The sequence below is a fragment of the Diorhabda sublineata genome, chromosome 7 (assembly GCF_026230105.1).
Source record: "Diorhabda sublineata isolate icDioSubl1.1 chromosome 7, icDioSubl1.1, whole genome shotgun sequence".
Classification (NCBI taxonomy): domain Eukaryota; kingdom Metazoa; phylum Arthropoda; class Insecta; order Coleoptera; family Chrysomelidae; genus Diorhabda; species Diorhabda sublineata.
This window is the reverse complement of record NC_079480.1, coordinates 5,970,658-5,996,655: the sequence shown is the minus strand read 5'-3', so window position 1 is coordinate 5,996,655 and position 25,998 is coordinate 5,970,658. Positions and strand designations below refer to the sequence as shown.

Genomic DNA, 25,998 nt, shown 5'->3' with positions numbered 1-25,998 from the left:
CAACAAAGTGTATAAATTCCAAAGGAGACGTAAAAGTAAAATCTGGTTCATTAAAAAAATTATAATAGAAAACTATCATTGAAAGAAATTCATCAAAAGTGTTTTAGATGTACCAATATTTTCGAAGTCGGTTCTGTGTACAGAATATTCCTACTTATACGACCAGCACTGTTGAATCTGCACTCAATAATAAAATTGCAATCACATGAAAGAGTTGTACACAGTGCAATTCCAACAAACTGTATGAACATTGTGTTGACAGTGATGTTAGTGTAATAGGTTGAGGACCTCATTAAAACCGGTTTTATCTACGGATTTTAACTAAATTATATTAGTGGTTCAATAAGTTTGTTGGTGAAAATTACTCGTAATAACTCGTCCGACACAAGTGAGTATAAAAAAATGTTACAAGTGCACAAAGAAAGAATGATTTTTAACCTTCAATGTTTTTGATATTGTCATTAGAATTACGTTGATTTATATTTGATTTTACTGTTTTTGATAAAAAATATCAATGGTATATCTCTTCATACTATTTACATTTACATTTTATAAATAATTTTTGCAAACAGCTTCTAGTGTTTTTTATGTCTAATCACTTACTGTTTATCTAAATAAACACTACAAAAAAATATCCATGATATAAAAATAGAATAAATAATTTTTTTATTTAAACATACATAACCCCGCATTAACTACTAAGAGTTATTACCATCGGGGACATTTATAACATAGTAATATAATTTATAATAATGGGAATTAGATATCAAATGTGTGTCTTTAAGTTTACATAGTACTTCGTTTCCGGTTGAAGAGAATTGATTTCAAATTTTGTCCTAGCTTGTAGCGTCTTCTGTGTTCTTCATTTTGAGAACATTCGATTAGTAGATGCTTCACTGTGATTTTGGTTTAGCAGGTTTAGCACGTTTCGCATAAAGGCGCCGTTTCTTTTGTTATAGGCCAGTAAATAGAGCAATTTTTCTCCCAAAGTTGAACTTAAATTGCTCCTACGATTTTTGTATTGTGGTCGTCACAGTGTTCTGAATCATTACCAACAATCTTATCACCTTCTTCGGAGTGTGCTACCCCCCTAAAATGGAAAAAACGTATTTTTGGTGGGCATTCTCTAAAAAACATGCAATTTATCAGTTTTGGGCTACAAATATGGATGAAAATGAATGTGAAAAATAGAACGAAATTCCTTGCAACGATGTTAACCCCTTGGTGTAACACATCCTCTCTCCCCAAATCGATAAAATGTCTTTCTTGGGAGTGTTTTCTAGAGATATCTGAGATTATCGCTCTTGTGTAATGAATATAATCAAAATTGTTAAAAATAGTAAGTAAAACTTATTAAAACTGATTCTCCCCTTCCCGAGTCACGGAACCCTCATGTTATCCCATAAACGTGTTTGAGGGGGATATGTGAAAAAATATGTGGAATCACTGCTTTCAGATATAAATATTTATGAAAACTCGAGAAATGTTGTTGTTGAGTTTTAAAAGTCCAGTTACGTGAATCGTTTTCATTAATAAATTCAGATAAACTTGTATAAATCAAACGTAGAGACCGGAGTTAACGGAAAAGTGTTTTTGTCATGATTTCTGAGGAAGGGTACAAAGAAATGAATTCTCGAGAAATCACCATCAAGAAATGGGTAGAATAATATATTTATTTAATCATCGAACTCATCATTCCTCTCATCGTCACTATCTGCGTCTTGGTTTTCACAGTCTGGGACTATCACCGGCAAATTTTTGCAGACTTCCGTCGTACATTTATTACAAATGCTGGTATATTTTAAACCACTCTTTTTGCTTGTGCAGGTATCTCTAATACATCCGGTTGTGCAGTTACAGTTAATCATGTTCAAAATCGAATTTGGAGCAGCCTGAACTGTCATTTCAATAGGTTCCAAAGGGGCACTCGTTTTTCCACCCCCAATTGTTAGGGTTCATTTCATAGGATAACCATTTCCTCCAAGGACTGATTTTATTTTCCCCCGGATAAGATGCAATGCGAGTTAACGTCGACAGAGTTATGTTAGAGTTATATTCTCCTCCATTTTTCTCTTTGATTCATGTTAATACGTGAGCTTATTCCTGAGATATCAACATTTGAAGTTATCAACTCTGTCACGTTTTTATAACCCAAAAAAGCCTTCGAAAAGAATCGTATTTGAAACCAGCATTACTGGTACCGACTAAATATTACGGAATTTAACAATTACGTACTCCTCAACTCTTAATTTTACTCGCTACAAAGATAGAGACAAGATTTCAGTGATCTCGAGTATTATTTCACGCAGTTAGAAATAGTAGTGTAATGAGAGCTTAAGCTGCAATTTTGATGCTGCTCACTTTGCGTCAGAGATAATATTATGTCAATAGAAAGCTGAAATATTTATCTTCAAAATGAAGTAAGATTCGTTAAAATCGGAGTTTTTTTATCGGAAGTTATGGATTGTTATTCCTGCGCTGGTTGAAAAAATGCAGCTTGCCGAGCGCCATGCAGATCGCGAAAACGCTTACCTTCAACAATTTTTTTCAGGAATACGGTGCAATTTGGCGAAATTGTTGTAAGGATCGTTTTTTGTAAAAATTTCTCAGTTATCTACAGTTTTTTTGATAAGACAATGATTTTCTGAGATGTTCTAAAATTAATTCAAAAAACAAATTTGACGCGTATTTTAGGGAGGTCATACCCCCTTAGGGGGTGATAAGATTCTTCATAAGTGATGTGCACGTTACGACCTACAATTTAAAAAAAAATATCGCAGGAGCAATTTAAATCCTAGCTCTTTTTATTGGCCTATTAGAAGATATTAATGTGTTATGTGTTGTTTTAAATTAAGTAAAAGTACGTGTACTCTTTTTTTACAGACTATTTCCTTCGAAAAATTTAAGCCAACCAAAAAGCTGTAATATTTTATGTTTACCTAGCAACGATCAAATTTCAGCGATAATATTGCACTAGTGCAAATTATCGATAATTTGCACTAGTGCCAAATTTTCGTCTAGGATTAATAAACATCATTTGGTTTTAATTTTATATTTTAAGAAAAGGAACAATTATTGTTTATTTTAAATTAAATTTTTCTCAGGAAATAGTCTGCCAAAATGCCCTCTCGTGCATGTCAAATTGTCTCATAATTTCCTCTCGTGCGCATTCGCGCACTCGAGAAAATTAAATTATCGACAATTTGACATGCACTCGGGACATTAATATTGAATATATTCAAAAAAATCGAGATTATTATGTAGGTATATCATACTTTAATGTGGCTTAGATAAAATAACTGAAATCGAAATAATTTTCTAACTATTTTACTTAATTACTTAATTTTAATATTATTCAACTAGTAGTTTGTAGTAAACTCCGCTATTATATGATTTGTAAATATTTTGTTGATCATTTCCTAAACTTTATGGATTTTTTTACTTTCTTTTTTTCAATTGTTGAATGTATAAAACAAATTTATGTGTCCTTGTAGTAAGACCGCTTCTAACCAGCCATATTAATATCAAATTAGAGTTCCTAGGTACTAGGTAATATCACTTTTTGTTAGTTATGATGTGTGGGGATTTCTTAAATAGAAATAAATTTTGTTTTGTCATCATAGAAATTTTATTCTAGATAAAGTGTTTATAGATTTAATAAACAATAATTATTTTTATCGAATAAATTTTGTTACATTTGGTTTCATACTTCTAAAAATAATTAGGTCAATATCTTTGAAATGGAAATTGCAAACGACAAACCTCCGAAAAACATTGCATTGCATAAAGTGCTTTGCCACGAGCCACCACTAATGCTAGGAAAATTTATTCTTGGTGACATTGTAACAAGTACGAGCTGTAAACTAACAGAAACGTTTTTTTTTTTTTGGTGAAGATACTCTCTTTCTTTGGATTTGTTACCAGAAATCAACTGGATTATTTTTTTTGTTGTCCTGGTGAAGACGACACATTAAAATATGTTGGGTGCTTCCCAATTCTACGTTTTAAATTCAAAAACAAACAGAAACATAAAAAGTTGCTATATGGTGCTTTGGTGAATATAAATCTTTATATTTTTCCTTCATTCTGCATTCTAAAATATTGCAGAACATCACCAACAAATGAAAAACTTCAAAATAAATTCCAGCAACAAAAATTCCGAATCAATAAGAGCATTAGAATTACCACAAAAGTTTTACAATTAACTAATATGACTAATATTGATTTATTAATCTCACTCCTTTGACAAAGTCCAGGATGTGGGATGTCACTAGCTGCCAAAAATCTTTATCTTCTATTTCATACATGCTTTTTAACTAGATACTAGCTTTTACCCGCGGCTTCGCTCGCATCGAATCCATTAAATAAGTATCAGAAATCATTATAATAGAAAAGAACGAACTCTGCAGCTATATTGAAACCTGAGATATAGATCTTTGAATGTAGAAAAATTGCCAAAAACCTACAAAAATCCATAACTCCACATTGAATGGCCGCGACTAGCTCCTCTCCAACTCAACCGATTTAAGTGTTCAAAAACTCAAAAGAAAGAAGGTGTTTCAGCGAGTCATCTTAAACCAAAACGAAGTCTGAATAGAACCTTAGATATTGAGGATAGAACGTGTGTATGTGAAAAACTCCCATAAGTAATGGACAGGGGGAAATCGCATTTGAGTATAACTTGAGAATGGTGAAAATTAGATGAAATCCGATGGTTGATGGCTGATCTGTGCATCAATACCTTTCATTAAAAAAAAAATTAAGTAAATCGGTTGGATAGAACGCCTGAACGGACTCGGAATGGAAATCATCAATTTGTTTAATATATATGATATTACGTATTGAGTTATATTGTACGTTGTTTTGCTACATGTAAAATGACCTTAAGCAATGTAAAAAGAATGAATACTTTCCAGTAAATGGAACTGCATAAGACGATATAGTGCATAGCTATCAAAAATATAAGTTTAGCAACTAAGTACTTTATTTTTTGGATAACATTTGTTAGTGCTATACTTTGCCATGTTTATGGTGCTGATTAGTTAACAGAGCGCACGTGTCAAAATTGGTATAAAAAATTCCAATCTGGAGATTTTTTCCTCAAAGATGAGCAACCTTCTGATCGGCCTACTGTAGTTGCTGATGACCAAATCCAAGTGATAATCGTCATATAACTGTTCGAGAGGTTGCGAAGACGCTACATGTATCTCACACAACAATTGAAAAACACATAAAATGTCTTGGGCCAGTTAAGAAACTTGATATTTTGGTACCTTACGAATTAAAAGAAATTCTATTAACACAAAGCATCAACTTTTCTGATTTGCATCTTGAACGAAATTAATTGGACCCTTTCTTAAAAAGAATCATCACTGGTGATGGAAAATGGGTCCCGTACACTAACATAGTTCGAAAAATATCATGGAGCAAATACGACGAACCAGCACAAACTCCATTGAAAACTGAAAAACAACAAAAAAGCTCATGCTGTCATTTTGGTTGGATTAGAAAAGTGTTGTGTTTTTTGAGATGCTTCCAAGGAGCCAAACGATCAATTCTAATATTTAATGTCAAGAATTAATGAAACTGGATTTTGTGTCCCATCATGATAATGCAAGGCCTCACGCAACTTTGGCAACTCGTGGGAAACTATTGGAGCTTGACTGGAAAGTGATGCCCCATACAACCCTGTTCTAAATGGTGAAACTTTCACAACTGACGATGATCTTCGATCGCACCTGGTTCAGTTTTTTGCTTATTAGAACCATAAATATTATGAGCGTTGAATCATGAAGTTTAAAGAAAGATGGCAAGATGTCATTGAGCAGAATAGAAAATATATTCTATTCTATTCTATGTTAAAAAAAGTGTTTTTTTATACTACTAAAGCGAAATTATTTTGTCGCCAAACAATATAGTATAATTGGAACAAGAAAATTATCACAAAATATACTGTTTTATAATTAATAAGGAAAATTTAATGATGGTATCAATTGTGAGCATTGAGGTACACCATAACTGAGTAGTAAAACCAACCTCAGGGGAATTATATTAGATGAATCATAAGTTTAGTGATAATTTGTGGGACTTGAAAAAAACGGCACAGAAAATGATTTAAAAAAATATATGGAATAAGAATCTACGTAACAAAAAAAATATTGTCTAACCAAGATTGTAATGATGACTTTCAACACAGAATTATGACAACATTGGAAAAACCATTCTATAATAATCTATATGGAAATATTTTATTTCTAGTACACCACTGAGATACCTTATATTTTCATTGATATCTAATGTTAATTTTATAGCAAAGTTATCGTGGTTCAAGGTTAAATTTGACCAATATTACACATCCATGAAAAAATAAGTAGATTTAGTTATTCACCAAAAATCAACAACTGTTAATGAATCATTGAAATTTAAAAAAGTGCGGTTTATCTAAGACTGAGGTAGTATTTTTTTAATACATTATAACCTATGATTACAATATTGATTACTAAATCATTTGAATAATCGTAAGATCGATTTAAATTTGTTTTTTAGTTACCACTATTATATCTATTAGTCATTTAATTTAATTACCGTGAAGTTAGATTACATTTACTCCATTATTTTTATTCAAATTGTACTCAAACTAAATACTACTAAATAAATCAGAAATGTGACTGAAACGGATTAGATTTCGCATACAGAAAATTACCTACATAAGCTACTCTATTATGCAGATTCTTATCATGTACCTATAGAATTTGTAAATTACGGGATATATCCAACAAAGTAAGTTCCGTTTGGTTATATAAAAAAGGTGTACAGTGTTGCAGAGGTTGAATTGCAACTGAAATAAAAAACTGGGGTAATTATTTAGTATTGGAGCTCCAGGCAAAAATCGTTCCAAAAAGTTTTTCACGTTTTTGGGGTTGTTTCTGAGGGTACAAATAGTAAATTTAAGGGGGAGACATATTATTTCCATTATTTTAGACATTACATGGTACAACTTATATATATTAAATCAAAGAAACCTAACTTAACATAACCTAACCAAGATGGTAATTATTTAGAATTGGTTAGGTTAGGTTAGGTTTCACTGATTTATTATATGTAAGTTGTACTATGTAATGTCTGAAATAATGAAAATAATATATCTCCCCCGCCTTAAATTTACTATTTGTACCTTCAGAAACAACCCCAAATGCGTGAAAAATTTTTTGGAAAGATTTTTGCCTGGAACCCCAATTCTGAATAATTACCAAAACTAGTATTATAAATAAGAACGAAACAATAAAAATCCTATTTACTTCAGTTTACATACATGTCTTGATTATCACAATAGGTGTTCAAAATGACCTCTAAAGACATCTATGCATGCTTAAAAGCGATAATTGAGCGAGTTTCTGACATTATAAAGCATATATAGAAACATTCCGAAATTCTTTCTTTATTAGGCATTTTGTACTCTCTATTCTTAATGTGACTCCAGAAAAATGAATCAATTTTTTTGAAATCTAGTGACCTTGGTGGCCACTATACTGGGCCTTTCCTTCCGATCCATCTTCCAGCAAATAGTTCATTCATATCACCATTAATAATAATTTGAATAGTGTTAGTAGGCGCACCATCTTTTGACGTATACAAAGCGGAACATCTTCCAGTAAAATATGTAATATGTTCACTAGGAAATCTAAATATATCTCAGCATTTAAATGTTCCTCAAAAAAATATGATTCCACGACATATCCACCAACAATACATCCACACTATCTAGTTTGATTGTGTTTCACTATATGATATAAATCAGTTGATGAATAATAGTGAAAGTTTTGGCGTCATCTCCAAATAGAACAAGTCGAAAAAGTCTCTGTTGCTTAACTTTTCCTAAAGCCCTTCTACAAAATGGAAAATACCCCGTAGAACACATCACAACCCTAAATTATTGTAATTGATAAGCCAAGATGATAAGCCAAATATGCAATAAAATATAAGGTGTTCCGTTTCAAATAATGTAACTTTGATATGGCACAGCATTCTGGAACACCTTGTAAGATTATAAAACTAAAAAGTGAAGACTAATGATGTCTCAAAGGACAAAGGAGGCACTGAACTTTATCACACTAATCAATCACTCTGTATAAAAAAACAAGGGATATTAGTGAAAAAATAAAGTTTTCAAATAAAAAACTTAGAGAAAAAATTGTACAAAACTTCTGATATTTATCACAGGAGTGGAAATCTACGCTAACGCATATATTTTCCTCTGTATGTATAATGTTTCAGGCATCACATCACAATCTCTTTTAAGGCCGCTTGACATGATGCAAGACAACGTGCAATGCAATGCAAGACACAATATTTCTTGATCAGAAGCATGCAAGATTTTGACATTATCGGTTTTGTGCCATTTTTATTGCGTGAAAGTTGCAATTCTTCGAAGAAATCTAGTCAACAACATATCAGCTGACTTTCGTAAAACTTAGCTTCGTTATTTTCATTGTTAAACTAGGCACAAAATATAAGATAAAATTTGAGGTTAAGAATTTGTTTTACTTATGGTATTTAGTTAGTGAAAGCAATGATATGATGGCAATATACTTGCCAGCAATTTCTTGCACTCTGTATTGCATTATATCAAACGGCCTTAACATGATGCAAGACAACGTGCAATGCAATGCAAGACGCAATATTTCTTGATAAAAAGTATGCGCAGCTGATTTTTTCATGCAAGATCTCGCATTTGCAATTTTATCGATTATGTGCCATTTTGATTGAGTCTAAATATCTATTTTATAGGAAAATGAGTCTCGATACTGCTTATATTACATTTCATTTTCCCCGGGAGTTTTTTTAATGTTTCTTCATACATTTTCAACCAAATTTTTCTCATCTAATTCTCTAGCTAAAGTGTCCATCAGACTCCAGAAGCAAAGCAGATGCAGATATACTTATTGCCAGTGTTTGAGGTTTGGAAATTATTCACTTTCACTTTCGAAATTTTGCTTAATGATGCAATGCTAAGAGACTTGCAATATTCCTCTATGTAATATTTTGATCTTGCAAGGAATTGCGTGAAATTTCTTGCTTGTTGTCTTGCATCATGTCAAGCAACCTTTAGATAAGAAATTATTCTTATTCAATCAAACTTCTAAAGCTGGACATTTGGCTGTCTTCATGAGTATCTTGAGGACGCCAGGACTGTCCCAGCGAAACCGGGACGTCAGGTCGCCTTACCATTGCTTCCAATATTTTATAGGCTTTTGTCAATGTCGCAAGTCAGCGCTTTATGAAGGGTGATCAAAAATGTCCCAGTCAAATTCTTGTTTTTTTTTTGTAACTTTATAGTGTGAGGTCGAGCATTATCATGGGAAAACAAAACTTATCGGTGCCGGTTCTTTATTTGGCGGCACAATTTCTTAATTGTGACGCATTGGCCTCGTGGTAAGAAATCAATCAGCAAAATGCTTTTTCTGTCCAAAGAGTTTTTAAGGCATCAATATTTGCTTTGGTTTAACTTTCGTTGAGCTTCCATTCCATTGATTGCCATTTAGTTTCTGTTTGTTGTGTTTTTCAGTAAGAATTTTCGGTACCCGACGTGAGCAAAGTTTTCGAGATTTCATATTTGCCGCTGGTATAAATAGAAATTGTACTCACATTAGTGAGATATACTTTTGTTCTATCAATTTACAAATTCTATACGAAAATGGTGAAAATTTTCATCCCAATAGAGTAACTTAATCAATTTCAGTAACTCTTATACCTATATTCATACTGTAACGTTTTTAGTATTTATTTACAGTCTTACTATTCGTGAGGTGAATCAATAAACACCCTGTATATTCAGTTAAAGTATTTAATGACATCAAAAGTTTTTCGATTTTTCCATATATCATAATGACATATTATCTAAAATATACTTTTAAATTTCAGAAAATGAAGTTGTTAACGTCGCTGATCTTACTTTGTACCTTGAAAATTCATACTTCCAGTCCATTAGGCTTCGAAGATGTCATCATACCAAAAAATTATGCAAGATACGGCCAAGCGCTAGAAGCAATCTTCAGTATGACGTTAAGACTTCATGCTATAATGGACACGTCAGTCAACGAAAATTTCGTAGTGTCACCTATCAGTACAACTGCCATCATTGCTCAACTTATGTTAGGTGCAGAAGGTGAGTTAGCACTAACGCACTATCGGGTTTCGACTCCAACGAAGGACATCAAAGAGAATATGACTTCTAAATGAAACACAGATTTAAAAAACAAATTATTTATCTTACAAACTAGTATCTTTCAAGCACTTTGTACAACGTTTCTCAATTTTTCTGCTGCCTCAACCACGTTCGCTTTCTTAAGCACCGACTTATCCCGAGAAAGACATTGTTTTCACTGCTGTTTGTTCTCTGGTGTGTTATATTATATCCTCATTCCATCCACGGTTACGAAACTGCGCTGAAACTGGTTCGTATGGCGGTTGAACCGCGCCAAATTCGTGGAAGGCTTTCTCATAACGAAATGATCAATCAAAATTGAAACTACTAATAATCTAAGATATCTATAACTTCCACAATCTCTCGCACTCTCCAACTCCTAATGGCCTCCTATTTCGACGAATGTATTTATTGTCGCACAAGTAGAAAAAAAGGCCTTCACCTACAAATTGTTTAAATTTTTTTTCTACTAAGTACTAGCACTAACCATTACACTACGTAGACCTTAATAATACGTTTTTTACGCAGTACTGCTTAAAATATGTTTCTTTACACCCTAGCGCGTGAAGTAAAGTTTTACGCACTCGAAAGTGTGTAAAAAGTACGTACTTTACGTAAGGTAGTTGAAAAACTATACAATTTGTTCAAATTTTGACAGGAATCAAATGGTAGATAACTTTTAACAGGAGTAGCATTGGGATTCTTCCAATATCAATTGCAATGCATTTCTATTGGCCGAAGCTGTCGAGATTAATTTAATTAAAAAATTTCTTTAAATAAATAGAAATTTAGGCGTTCTTTAGACCATGGGCGAATGAAGACAATGAAATTGCACAGTGTAGTGAGAATAAAGACAGATGGTTAAATTGCGAAAACTCGTAGGTCGATTTGTTGAAATTTTATAGGAGGAAGTCTACTAAAGAGATTTCTTTCTTTATATATCATATCAATCTTGCTAGCTTTTGAAAGATGTCACTACAAGTATTAAGAACTGTTCATGAACTTACGAGATTTTACATTTTAAAACAATAGTTTATTTGAAAAGTGTTCACATCAAAAACCCATAAATTTAATAATAAATATTCAGATATACACACAGTTATTTTAAATATATCCCTATGTTTAAAAAAGGAAAATATTCAGCAATCTGATAATGTTGAGACGATTCTGACTACCATTATTATTTATAAAGATACTTTGGAATTGAAATGTTTTTTTCTTTTGTTCTATTTACAAAAAGTTTATTTTGATTCATGGTTTTTGCTTTGAAATTTTTTTTTCCAGAATAAAAAACGAATGGGGTACAAAAAGGGCTCAATTCACGTCTGGTACCCTGTTTAAACCAAACTACCTTACAAGCACGTACATTTTACTCGTCTATTTACGCTTTATAATTTAATATTTAGTTGTAGCAAGTTAACAAGGTATAATAATGATTTTTTTCAAGTAGTTAATTATTTAGTTAACTATTATTATTGTTATTATTTAGTTTAGTTAATTTAGTTTATTAGTTAATTAATTAATTATTAAGAATAAAACGATCGCACAAACATATTTTTTGACAGAACAAACGATAACTAATTGAGATTGAGTAGAATAATAAAAAAAACTCATAATTGAGCTGGGTTAAAGCCAAAATGTTGATAATAATTTATAAAACAATGAATTTCGAACAAACATCAAATTTGATTGAACAATCAAAAATATTTATTTGTCCCCGCCAACTTAACAGAGCTGGATCAATGAGATTAAATTAAATTATGATTCGAGGGCTTCCTTTTAAGTTTTTGAAATTGAGCAATAGGTGGCGAATAACACAATTGTATTAGTGATCATTATCGTTTGATATCACGAATCCAGAGGAAATTCAGAAGTTGTTGAGAGTAAAGTTTTAAAAAAAGCAAGTGCGTGCAACGATAGCAATCACCCGCGAGGACTTGTGTTGGTTGATTTTTTATGATTTTAAAAAAGGCCTTATTCACTAATTATATATAGAATCCCTTCGTACAACTTTCGGTGATGAAACACCACCAGAGAAGACTATTTACAATTAGTTTGTTTCTCGAGAAAGTCTGCTAAATCGATTGTAGTTCATAAAAACATCGATGTTGTGTTATTGAAGAAGATCGACATATGACTTACAGACAGACATAGGCGTTTCGTCGGATTCCTATAAAGGACATCAAATAATTGAGTATTTGAAGGTTTACCGACTTTTTCTTGTCCCCCACTGCCAAATAAGAGATACACCATTTTCATCATCTCGAGAAGCTGTTGAAGACTTATAAAACCATGTTTATAGCATCAGAGTGGAAAAAATGTTTATTTAGAAACATATATGCAATGCTGTCATTACTCATTGAAGGTTAGAAAGTGTTATATTACAGACCTCTATTCTCGTCTTCATTTCCCGCCCTCTGAAATATTGTGATCGTTAAAATTTTTCTCATTTATTCTAGATGAATATTTTTTATGGCCATGGCAAACAATAAAAACCAACAATGAACTAAAATGGTTAAATTTGAATTATTATAAGCGTTTATAGAAATATTTAGGCAAGTACCAGCGCTGGAGTCTCCAGCAGTTATCTTTTTGGTCTACAAATTACTTTGCTGTTGAATGACTAAGATTTGTGAACTACTTTCAACAGATTCAGAAGACATGGCACATTAGGAAAGAATATTGGCAGTTTTGGTTTTATTCTCCACTTAACCTGCCACAGTACTAGATTTCCATCCTCTCAGCCTTTTTAATTGGAGTGGCGGTTCTACTTAGAGCGTGGCCTGTAAATTCAAAAAAGTAACAATTTGTTAAGAAAAATTAGCTATTTTATTGTGCCCAATTGGTTGATTTCTTACTATTCCTTCTCTAAGCAGTACAAAAAATCAATCGATTTCTATGTTTTTTTTTTAAATTCGTTTAGTCTCGCTTCGCGTCTTGGTTAACTATATCTAATCTCTCGACAGTAATGGAATTCTTTCCACCTCGATGTGTAATATAATTTTCCACAATTGGTTTGAACGTATGCAAAAATGTGTAGACCTTTAAGGAGATTTCTAAAAGCAATAAAACGTTTTATTTCGAACTTGTTTGTATCTGTGTCACTTTTTGTGAAAAATTTAAAAGATAACCCTCGTATAATATGGTTTCTTGCTATTTTTCAGATCATTTCAGGGAACAACTTCACGATCTTTTATCACTACCTGCATCAACTTCTTCGTTCAACGTAACACACTTCACTAAAGACAGGAACGAAAGTCAAATAATGCCATACGCTACCTTTCATCTACAGCTGGCAATTCTTTTGAAAAATTTGAAGACCAGAAAACCAGGAGAACACTTCGTGTTGAATTTAGATAATGCGTTATTCTATAATGAAGATATAGACTTGAGAACTGTTTTTACAAACACTTTACATAAAATATACGACACCGACATTACTCCATTGGATTTCAAAAACGACACAACCAGGTAATTGTGATATTTGCGCCGGTTTTATATTGAGCTCATAGCTGTTTGCAGAATCTCGCAGTAGATCTTATTACTTTCAAATTATTTCATTTGAACAGACAGTTTTAAAGTAGGTATCAGTTTTATCCTATACTAATAATAAAATAATAGTTATTTATACTACAAAGGTTTTATTACTACAAAGGATAAAGTTCGAGAATAGTAGAGTAAATACACTTACATCCCCTAAAGTATATAAGACTTTTTCTCCTTCCAAAAGAATTTATTCTTAGATTTTTATTAATTGAATTCCATACTTTTACTTTGACTGGTTTCTGTCGAATGAATTCACCCTCCATGTATGGTGAGTTGACTTACAACCCTTCGTAAAGAACAATCGATACATTTTTGGTAATTTTCCCTCACGTCCTTCAAAAAGTATCAATATGCGTTGCTAACAATATGGGGAAGAGAAAAAAATCTTTCTTGAGCCCTCAAATTAAGTATCGTTCATACTTTATATGTGAACTAATGATATTACTGCTGTACGTGACGGTGGGATGTTGCCGCATGTTTTAGTAAGAAAATCATAGCTTATGCGTGAATTTTACACAATTCCACAACTGATACTTCAAAAATTAATCTGTTCCTGTTAACGTTATCTTCCGTGTATCGATGTTCAAACAGCAGTCCTTTCTTATAACTTAAACCTCCTTGAATTGTAAACTGAAAAATCTTTGCATCATAAAATGGACACTAACTAATATACGAGGATGTATTGATATCTAGTTAGCCTGGACCAGTACCATGCTTAAACAAAATATTGCGTTACCGTAGCAACGAACAATAACTTATTAGAAGTGTCAGTGTAAAGTTTGACGTCAAAAAAGTGAACCAGAAAAGGAAAAAAGATGTCCACCGAAATTGTCAAAATCGGAAAATTGAAGTATCGATCCATCATCAAGTATCTGTATCTAAAAGGGTTAAGAGGTAAGCAGATTTACGAAGATAAGCTTAATATCCTTGGTGATCAATGTCCTTCGTAACGACCGTGAAAATTGGACTGCAAGCTTCGAAAGAGGTGAATTTTCCATTGAAGACGATGACCGATCGGGAAGGCGACCAGTTTCTGTGTCAGTCCCCGCCGAATTGTTAAGATGGATGAGACTTGGGTACATTTCTACGATCCAGAAACAAAGCAAAAATCGCTGGAATGGTGACACTCTGGTTTTTCAAGACCTAAGAAGTTTCGTGTCCAAAAATCTGCTGGAAAAGTTCTTGCTGCAGTTTTTTGGGATTGCCATGGAGTAATCATGATTGATTTTTTGGATAAGGGTAGAACAATAACGGGAGATTACTATTAGACATTACTGACCACTCTACGGAAAAAAATTAAAGAGAAAAGATGCGGAAAGCTATCCAAAGTTGTTTTGTTTTTAAAGGACAACACCCTTGCACACAAATCTCATGTTGATATGCAAAAAATTATTTAGGGTTTGAATTACTAGAACACCCCCCTTATTCACCAGATTTAGTTCCGTCCGACTATCATCTCTTTCCTCAACTGAAAAAAAGTTTAAAAGATCGTAAATTTTCTTCCAACGAGGATGTAATAAAAGCTGTGGAGTTCTGGTTTGCAGAGCTAGAAGAAACATTTTTTTGTGAAAGGTTTAGAAACGTTGCAGGTTCGCTGTAATAAATGTATCCAATTAAGAGGAGAATATGTTGAGTAATAAAATATTTTGACATTGAAATTTTGTTTCGTTCTATAATAGACTAAGAATTTTTCAATATATCCTCGTATTTACTTATTGCTGGCTAAAATAGCGGATAGTATATTAGCTTTAAAATTTAAAAAAAAATTGTGAAAATTATACGTATTTTGCAATGCTTTTATTCAATTCATTTAATTATCAAATAACTTTCCTAAACTTTCATAAATATATTTTTTTATTTTCTAGTATTATCAACAAATGGGCTGCAAACCATACCAACGGGCTGATTAAATCATTTTTACAAACTCCGCCAAACTCTGACACTGCATCGTTATTTATGAACTCCGTCTACTTCAAAGCAGATTGGGAAACGCCCTTCGCTACTATCTTAAATAATATAGATAACTTCAATATAAACGCTACAGAAACTGTAAAAACACTTTACATGATGGAGAACATCCTCAATATAAAATATGCAGAAACAAAATTCTTCAAAATAGTTTGCCTGCCTTACAAAAATCGAGAAGTTGGAATGTACATTATTTTGCCCAACAAAGATAGCGAAAACAAGTATAATATTAGATTGTTCATGGATTCTATGGACCCTAAGGAAATTTTAAGAAGTGTATTAATCATGAAACCACATGATGTCACCATAAAAATACCAAAACTTTCCCTATCCAACACTTTCAGCATATTGAAACCACTTCAAAAATACAGTGCATTCAAGAAATCAGAAGCAGAGAAAAACGAGACGCAGTCTAATGCTATTGACGAAATTGTAAATAGGGTACAAAATTTCAAAAACTTCACCGCGCCAAGTTACCAAGATATATTTTTAGAAAGTGCAGCTAGAGACACAAAATTGAAAGTGTCTGATATTGTCCAACAAATGATATTTGCAATTAATGAGCAAGGTACAGAAGCTGCGGCTATAAGTGGCGGTTTTACTGATTATATGGGAGGATCGAAAACTGTAATATTAAACAGACCGTTTGCCTTCTTCATAAGACATGAAGAAACGCAAGCTATACTTTTCTGGGGAACAATTTCAAATCCGTCAAAACATTAAACCTAGTTTTGGTTGGTTTTTTATTGAGAAACTTTTCTTTACGAAAAGGTGACTGATAGACACTAGTGGTGTTTTATTTATTATAGATTTTTGTAAATTTACAATATATTTTACGAGTACATATATAATTTATTTGATTACAAATTATACAGTGTTATTCTTATTCAAAAACCTTCTTCACTACCTAATTTCTTTTTATAATAATATCCATGTCTTTGGTTCAACTAAAAATAATAAAAAAAATTAATTAAATGAGCAAATATTTACTTTTTCCATTGAAAAAAAAACAGTTTAAAGCAACTTAACCTCGTTTACTTTTACTGCATTCTGTTATATATTTTATCATTATACTTACTTGTGTTTTTGACTTGTTCAAGATAATTATAAAATTGTAGTAAGTATTAAATTGTCAAATTTATATTTGACGACTAATTTATTACTATTTATTATACTTTTCTCCAAACTTTTTCCGTTTACTATTGCAAAACGTAATAAAACATGCTCAAACAGCCTCCCATAGTTCATATTTACTGTAGCGCTGCAATCACACTCGGAGCGTATTGAAAGACAGGCTTCTAGAAACATATTTGTAATTTTGAGACTGTTGTCTAGTACCAAACATAAAAAGCTGAATATGGAGCAACCCCAGGGTAAAAATAAAATAGTGTAAAATTTCGTTAGCTGTTTATATTTAATCGCTAATTGAAATTTATACGAGGTATGGCTATTAAATAACGAGACTGATTATGAAAAAGGATTCTATTATAAAAATTATTCTACATTCAAATGCTCCCCTTCAATATACTTCAATCTCCTCGCCACACACCTTTCCATACGTTTTATCCATTGATCGAAATAGTCTTTAAGTCTTCTTTGGTGGAGATCTTTAGAAGCTCTGCTGCTTTTGCTTTACCGCTTCCATCCACTCAAATCGGGTCCCTTTCAAAGCAGATCTTTTTCTAACCTTTCAAGGAAATCTGAGCACGCCCGTTCACGTAAGAGCTTTTGGTCAGGAGTCAGATTTTTTGACACCAACTCGCACAGACTTTTGTCGTGTGTAATTCCTCGTGTGAAATTTTCTAGCCGTTCATTTACGAGTTTACACCCTCGGCAATCATCCAGATGCTGATTAGACGATCTGCACGCACATTTTGGTTAATTTTGGTCACTGTTTTCGGAGTTGAAACGGTCACAGAGCCACCTGGACGCTGGTAATCTTCAGCGCTCTCTCGGCACTCACTAAAGCATTAAAACCACTCAAAAACACGCGTACGTGATAGAGAATTGTTATAGCACTCAGTCGGAAAAATTTGAGATTGATACGTTGTTTTTCGGCACGAGAAAAAAACACGTTTATTTCAAAACGCTACTGCACAAATACTATAATAGTGACGGAAACGTGTTTTGGAACGTTCATAGACAAGATATCTAGATACCCAACGCACTACACTTTTTTTACCCCACTCGTTTAAAGCGCCCTCTAGGCGCGCAGTCTCGTTATTTCATAGCCAAATCTCGTAGAGATAGTAATTACGTAAATACACTTAAGTAGATCATTAATGAATCATTTTTTATAACTAAGTAGTTATGTAAAAATTTCACGTAACTGTTTAAGTTTCAAAGAATAATTACCTAGACAATTAACTAATTATTTTAGTTCAACAGTCTTTTAAAATTTATAAACATTGAAAACAACATTACCAAAGACAAAGTTATTTAAAGTGAATCCATTTTCTGGGTGAATATTCTCTTGAGCTTCTAATGTTAATTTCATTTGAAGATATAATATCTACATGTATGCCAGTGGCTTAGCCCAGAATGTTTTGTGAAATTCTTTTCTTATTTTCTAATGAACTCTCAACATAGACCTCGGCTACACTGTTGTATTTATATCCTAGTGTTGCTTTATTTACATGTCCGCTCCTGAGTCCACCAGACGATAACGAGCATCTGAAACAATGTCCTGTGAATAATTCTACATTCAACACTCCAGAATTGATTTAAGAACGGGGAATTTAAGATGGGTGAGCATTTCAGAAAATTCCTCCCTACATTCTTGCAGACCAAGGAAAAAGCGGTTTTTCTAGGCTTTGATGGAGACCGTTGGACATGTTGATCGGAATTTATGGGAATGACTACGATTTTCTCATCGCCAATGGCGTATTGGATTTTTCTCGCCAACGTTTCGGGATGGAAATGCAAGGAATTTTAAGGAGGGCGATACCGTTGGGATTGGCTTTGAGGAAGCTTATTTGTCCCCTCAACAGCTCTTGGGTAATGAGAAGACTGTAGAGTTCCCACTGGGAGGTGTATTTTTGAGGAAGATTCCTCAAATTAAGGGTTTACAGTGAGGGAAGTTGGAAGGAGGTATATGGTTGTTGTTGAGGGGCTCTGGAAGGCCGGGTTTGAGTTGTTGTTTGGGGTTTCTGTGGTTTAGGAGTGTTTGGAGCTTTCGGCTTGTTGGGTGGATTTTTGGGAGGAATATTTCTATTCGTTTTTGGGATAGCGCCAAGTCGTATATAATCCACCTGTGAATATTTGAAAGAGGAGGGTTTTTAGGATTTCTCGCAGACGTAGATCTCGCAGAGAGTGCGGGAGATGAACTCCTGCTATTTTGGGGAGAATTTCTCTGTAAAACTCTATTTTCTTAGCATTGACTCTATTTTTGGTCTCTGTTGTTAAACTATTTAACACTCTTATCCTTATTTTTACTCTCTTTTTCTTTCAAAGAATTTGAGTCTACTCTACAATTCAGTTCACTAAGTAACAAAGGCCACATTCCAAAGGAATAGTTCTATAGGATAGTAGAGATTGAAATATATCGTCATTTTTCTTGATTAAATTTTTTGCCACTTTTACAGCAGCTTCTATACAGCCGTCAAATTGAGGAAAATGTGGGCTGCTTATTACCAGCTTAAAATCGTGTTTATTGGAAAATTTACTAAATTGATTTCGGAATTGTGGACTATTGTTTACTCGAATAATTTCGCAGATTCCTTACCTGGAAAAGATTTCTTTCACCTTCTCCATTTTTAATAAGTTTGCATTATTGGAAAAATCTAGAATAATAATCAGTTACTAGCTTTTACCCGCGGCTTCGCTCGCACCGATTCCATTAAATAAGTATCAGAAATCATTATAATAGGAAAGAACGAACTCTGTAGCTATATTAGAACCTGAGATATAGATCTTTGAATGTAGAAAAATTGCCAAAAACTTACAAAAATCCATAACTCCACATTGAATGGCCGCGCCTAGCTCCTCTCCAACTCAACCGATTTAAGTGATCAAAAACTCAAAAGAAAGAAGGTGTTTCAGAGAGTGTTCATAAATCAAAACGAACTCTGTAGCTATATTAGAACCTGAGATATAGATCTTTGAATGTAGAAAAATTGCCAAAAACTTACAAAAATCCATAACTCCACATTGAATGGCCGCGCCTAGCTCCTCTCCAACTCAACCGATTTAAGTGATCAAAAACTCAAAAGAAAGAAGGTGTTTCAGAGAGTGTTCATAAATCAAAACGAACTCTGTAGCTATATTAGAACCTGAGATATAGATCTTTGAATGTAGAAAAATTGCCAAAAACCTACAAAAATTCATAACTCCTTGAGTGTCCGCGCCTAGCTCCTCTCCAACTCAACCGATTTAAGTGATCAAAAACTCAAAAGAAAGAAGGTGTTTCAGAGAGTGTTCATAAATCAAAAAGAAAACTGTAGCTCTATTAGAACCTGAGATATAGATCTTTGAATGTAGAAAAATTGCCAAAAACCTACAAAAATTCATAACTCCTTGAGTGTCCGCGCCTAGCTCCTCTCCAACTCAACCGATTTAAGTGTTCAAAACCTCAAAAGAAAGAAGGTGTTTCAGCGAGTATTCTTAAACCAAAACGAAGTCTCTATCTTGAATAGAACCTGAAATATTGAGGATAGAACGTGTGTATGTGAAAAACTCTCATAAGTAATGTACAGAGGAAAATCGCATTTGAGTATAACTTGAGAATGGTGAAAATTAAATGAAATCCGATGGTTGATGGCTGATTTGTGCATCAATACCTTTCATTGAAAAAAAATTAAGCAAATCGGTTGGGTAGAACGCCTGAACGGACTCGGAATGGAAATCATCAATTTTTTTAATATATAAGATTATTAAGTACTATATTCGTTACATTTATAAAGATCCTAAAGATCTAAAGCTGCTTTCAGGAAAAGTATCGGTTAGCATCAAGATTAATCCGATTAGCTAAAATAACATTACAACTACTTTTATATCAAATAGCTGTACAACCGAATATAAAAACAAAAAGAAGCCGAATGTTATGACAGTGATAATAGGTTTGACAGACTTGTCTTGACATTTCGACAGGGTGTCAATTTACGTTTTCGATTTTTATTTATCAAGTTTAAAATAAATTCTTAAATAGTTGTTAAATACACGTAAATTCAGAGTAACTATTCAAGATGTTGGCTTTAATGAACAGAATATTAGACTGGTTCAAAAGTCTTTTTTGGAAGGAAGAAATGGAACTAACATTAGTCGGGCTGCAGTATTCAGGAAAAACAACTTTTGTTAATGTGATAGCGGTAAGTACATACTTAGTGAAGTTTTAGTTTAATGAAAAAACATTGTAAATATCAAATATTGATTTTTTCATATTTGCCACATATATTTATTTTACATTTACATCTAAAACTCAAATATAAGTATACTTTTTTTGTTCAAAAATTGATAAGATATTTTACACAAAGAAACAATTAAAAAAAAATGTGTTTACAGTCTGGGCAGTTTAGCGAAGATATGATTCCAACTGTAGGATTCAATATGAGAAAAATTACAAAAGGCAATGTCACCATCAAAGTTTGGGACATTGGAGGTCAACCAAGATTCAGATCAATGTGGGAACGATACTGTAGAGGAGTTAACGCCATTGTGTAAGTTTTTTATTAAAATATTCTAAAGTATCTTTTTCACTTGTATGACTCATACTTATTATCAATCAATTTTTTATTTGAAATATAGCGTTTCATCTTAGTTGCACTTCTATTAGCAAAGCAGTTGCTTTGCTAATAAATATCACATATGAAATCAAAAGTTTTTCATACATTTATAATATGAAGCTAAAGTTATCAAGCAAGGCTTCCCAACATGGAGCCTACAATCCATAGGGGGCAATTTTATTTTAAAGGGGGATAATTCGAAAATGAACTCGACAAGAGTTTAACCCTTATGATCTGAGCTATGCAATACTAGATTTCGCCCAATTGAAAGGGGAAAAAAACAGATTCTTAAATAATTTTGATGATACCAAAATATCAACGGGGTTTTTGACGCCATCAAGTTAACGTCCCTGTGGAAGACAACAGGCTTCTCTCTAAAATCTCGCTAAAGAACACAGCTGTTCGCATTTATATCAAAAAACTTCAATTTATGAAGAAGGTAAGTGGAGGCGACTCATAAAGAATCTGTCTTCCAATGATACCTAGCAACAAAAGAAGCTCACAGGGGCACCAAGTGACTCCGAAGCAGATGAGTCAAACAAGTGGCGCTTTAAGCCAAGATTAGTCTCAAAGATCACAGGTCAACTGACTGACACCAACTGAGTCTGAGAAGAATTTCTTTTATTGACAGCCATGGGTGTATTTAGACGAGATTTCATATTAATTTGGGCTTTTTTTAATTAATCTTATAATTTTTCACGGAATTGAAGAGGTGAAGGAAGATGTTGCTTTTAATTTACATCTTTATTAAAATTATTTTGAATTTTAGTTTTTCATTATATGTTTTGAAAATTTACTTACTGTGTTTTGTTAACAATTTCCTAGTGCTTTCTTCCTAAAACCTCTCATTTAAGTTACCTAATTGAACAATTCAATTTTTTAATATTGAAAATTTTGTATATGTTACAAAGGAAGGCATAAGAATTTTAGAAGGGCTTGGTTGGGGAATGGCACAAAAAAATTGGGAAACACTTTTAGTGAATCATCATGTTGTTATTGTAAAATTAATCATACTATTTGCTTTAGGTACATGGTGGATGCTGCAGATCCTGATAAAATTGAGGCTTCCAGAAATGAGCTTCACAGTTTATTAGATAAACCACAGCTAGCTGGCATTCCTGTATTAGTGTTAGGTAATAAAAGAGACAAGCCACAAGCATTAGATGAAAATGGTCTAATTGAAAGAATGTAAGTATCTTTTTTACCTTAATGATTTTTAGGATTATGAATTGGAGATTCATAATGCTAAAATTTATTCCATTCTCTTTAATAATACTTCTTCTCAATTCTTCACAGCATAATGGCATAATTAATTGAAAATTTTTATTTTCAAACTTGTTTGGTCATGATTTAGGGTGTTTTGGCAATATAAAATGCTTAAATCCTGTAAATTAAAGAAGAATATTACATAAAAGTTTTGTGATTCTACCCTAGTGGCTGGTCCGGTAAGTTCTAACTTTCATTTCCCCATGTGTGACGCTCATTTCATATCAGGATTTAGCCACTTGGAAACTTGAAAACAAAAGATCGTCATTTTGTCAGTTGGAAATCTTTATTGGTTTGCTGGTTAAGTTGTGATATTTGTGATTGTATTTTTATGATTATATATTGTACTGGTTTTGCTGATAAACGTTTTTATCTCACATGTGAAAAAATACCAACAAAGAACAGGTTCAACCCGTAAAGTGCTCTTACTCATAGATAATGCACCAACTCACCCATCAGAAGTTTTGAGCTCACATGATGGCAAGTTCGATGTGACGTCAGTCTTACAACCAATGCACCAGAGTGTGATAGAAACATTTAAACAATTCTACATAAAGCAATTTCTGCAAATGCTGCTTGTAGATATGGAAAATGGTGAAGAATCTGTGTTGATGGTTAGGTCCTAAACCACGAGTTTCCCTAGAAAATTGGGATACTGGTCCATATGATCCTTAAGAACCACAAGAAAGTAGTAAGTATCCTGATGAAATAAGAGAAATCATCAAAAAAGCACCAGGTTTTTAAGAGTGTGACAATGCCAATATAAACGATTGGTTAAATTGCGACGTCGACAATCCTGGTTGTCAGATTATTTCTGATGAAGAAATTGTGCAGTAGGTAAAGAACGATAATCAGGAGAGGAAGAGGAGGATGGATAAGAAACTGAAATAGAAAATGATGTCTCAACCCACGATGAGGTGTCTACCTGTTTGGAAAAGGCTATGAAGTGGCTAGAGCCTCAAGCTGAGTGATTTCCTTTGTCAGTATCCTTGAACATACAGTGCTGTAATTTCCATAATTAAAGGTGTTCTGTAAATTCCATTTGCTGTTTACTGTGTATATATTGATAAAAGAGTCGAGTTATAGTATATTATTGATATTACAGTGCTAAATTCGAGTCCAACTCAGTTTTCCAGATTTTCTATTATCCAGACATTGACATGCATCAATTAGTCGGGATAATCGATGCTCTACTATTATAGAAATTGCTTAATTCCAATGTTATATTTTTTATTGTAGGAATCTTTCGGCCATTCAAGATAGAGAAATCTGCTGCTATTCAATATCTTGCAAAGAAAAAGACAACATTGACATCACACTACAATGGCTCATTGCGCACTCCAAATCTGGTATGCGTTAATTATTTATAGAATTGTAGTATATATTATAAAAAGTGCTAAATTTTAAGAAACATCCTTCTTGAACAAAGTAAACATATTTACAATTACACTTGGTCCTTGGAGATTATATTGTTGTTTCATACAGTGATATTGCAATTTTAAAAGCGTGATTATTTTATTTGATTAAGTATGGTGAAATATTGGACATTCTATATATAAAATTAGTTTTCTGACAACATACAAAAAATACTTGATATTTCACTCCATAGAATAACACTAATTTGTGCATTTTGTAACTATCAACTGTTTTATGTAAGTCTTCAAGCAAGTATACTGTGTGAAACAGGTGTGGAAACCTGATATTTCATGCTATTATGAAATATTCTATTTTCCTTACCAACAGCACAATATACTATTTAAGCTTCTATAACTGAAAATTGCAGTTCATGATATAATAATTAACATGAAAATCAAATTTTTTTGCTTAGATTATGGACAAAAAAGTTATAATGTAATATTTGAGATAATATTCTGCAGATTACAAAACCGAGCCTTGAACAAATAATTATTTAATTAAACTTTCATATAGTGAATTTTTATTGATAAGCAAACAGTTAATATTTTTTTTACCTTATTTTGAGAATTACAATATGATACAAGAACGCATAAAAAATTACGAATTCTAAGAAATATGACATTTGATGTTATTAACTGTCTTTTGTAATCTTATTTTATTTGGTCTAACCATTTCTTTCTTGGTCTAACCCTTATTGTTTTTATAGTATTACCAACCTCTATAATTTCTCTTGCCCGTCTGACTTTATTTTCTTGATCTGTCCACACCAATTATTTGTGTATTATTGTTTATTCTACTTTTATTTATTCTTATGTCACCTTTGTAATTCCTTTGTTCTTTATCTTAGTTTTCTCACTATTCTTCTCAGGTCATATTGTTTGTCTTGTTTTTGTTTCAATTATAATTAGTCAAATTAATTTTAATATGTTCAAAAATTCATTGGCCCATTGAAGACAAGAGGATATTTATTGTTGAAAATGGTCTAATATGATTTGGCTCTTATATTGGAAGAAGAAATTTCGATTGGATTCTGTTATTTTTTGTTAAATTAAACAATTTATATACAGGTAGCAAATATTTTTTTCAAATTGCAATTATTAAGATTTAATTGAAAATTTTGAAAATGTATTTATTGATAAACTAGTCCCAGTAACTAATACACCTTTTTTAAAAGTCTTTAATGACACCATTCTTGTTTTAAATTCAATCAGCTGTGTTAAATAGCTTATAAATGTCATGCTAATGTATATCAAATATATTTTTGATGTTGCTTTTTTCAGCCAAAGTTACTTAGAAAGCACAAAACAAGACCATAGGTAAATTTTACGAATTTTACCTTAATAGATTTCAAATAATTGTTGATAAAAAATACCTATTTGCGTAGTCAAATCAATATTTTTTCCATAAAACTATCTTTAGGTTTTGTCATATTGTGTTTGGCCTTTTCATAAATTCCTACACAAAATCACACTAATGAGATAGTATATATAATACTTATACTGTTTTTGTATACACATAATAGGATAAAAACAACTTAAACCAGTTAAATAATGTAAAATATGTTGACTTTGATCAGTTTTGGTTTTTGATGTGAAAAGATCTTGGACCAGTTCGAATTGATCAGTGGACCAGTATAGTTGAATGAAAAACCAAAACAAAAATGCATTCTCTCTAAGAATAATTTCTCCTAACAACCTATTAACAATTATTAAACATACCGAGGAAACATATATTTCCAGTTTGGGTCAATTAATCTAACATATAGTTGCTTTTTTACTTAAAAAGTTTCCACGGCTTAGCACCATCTTTGGTTTGATATAGTTTGCTTTCTTGGAGTCGTTTCTTTCCATTTGCTCTAAATTAAAAAAGGATTTTTCA

At 32.4% G+C, this 25,998-nt stretch overlaps 2 protein-coding genes across 3 annotated transcripts; both read left to right on the top strand.

Annotated features, from left to right (window-relative positions):
- The first annotated feature begins 181 nt into the window (after positions 1–181).
- LOC130446630 (leukocyte elastase inhibitor-like) lies at positions 182–16,859 on the top strand. Of its 2 annotated transcripts, none has more exons than XM_056782997.1 (4): positions 182–388; positions 9,922–10,165; positions 13,369–13,675; positions 15,616–16,859. In XM_056782997.1, exons 2-4 carry the CDS (start codon positions 9,925–9,927, stop codon positions 16,439–16,441), a joined length of 1,374 nt encoding a protein of 457 aa, XP_056638975.1. In that variant the 5' UTR covers positions 182–388; positions 9,922–9,924; the 3' UTR covers positions 16,442–16,859. The 2 variants fall into 2 exon arrangements, with proteins under 2 accessions (XP_056638975.1, XP_056638974.1); XM_056782996.1 differs by lacking the exon at positions 182–388 and adding an exon at positions 6,361–6,452 and having other exon boundaries at positions 15,616–16,617.
- Positions 16,860–20,764: 3,905 nt separating this feature from the next.
- LOC130446231 (ADP-ribosylation factor-like protein 8) lies at positions 20,765–25,966 on the top strand. Its single transcript, XM_056782337.1, has 4 exons — positions 20,765–21,024; positions 21,218–21,372; positions 22,465–22,626; positions 23,944–25,966. Exons 1-4 carry the CDS (start codon positions 20,902–20,904, stop codon positions 24,062–24,064), a joined length of 561 nt encoding a protein of 186 aa, XP_056638315.1. The 5' UTR covers positions 20,765–20,901; the 3' UTR covers positions 24,065–25,966.
- The last annotated feature ends 32 nt before the right edge of the window (positions 25,967–25,998 follow it).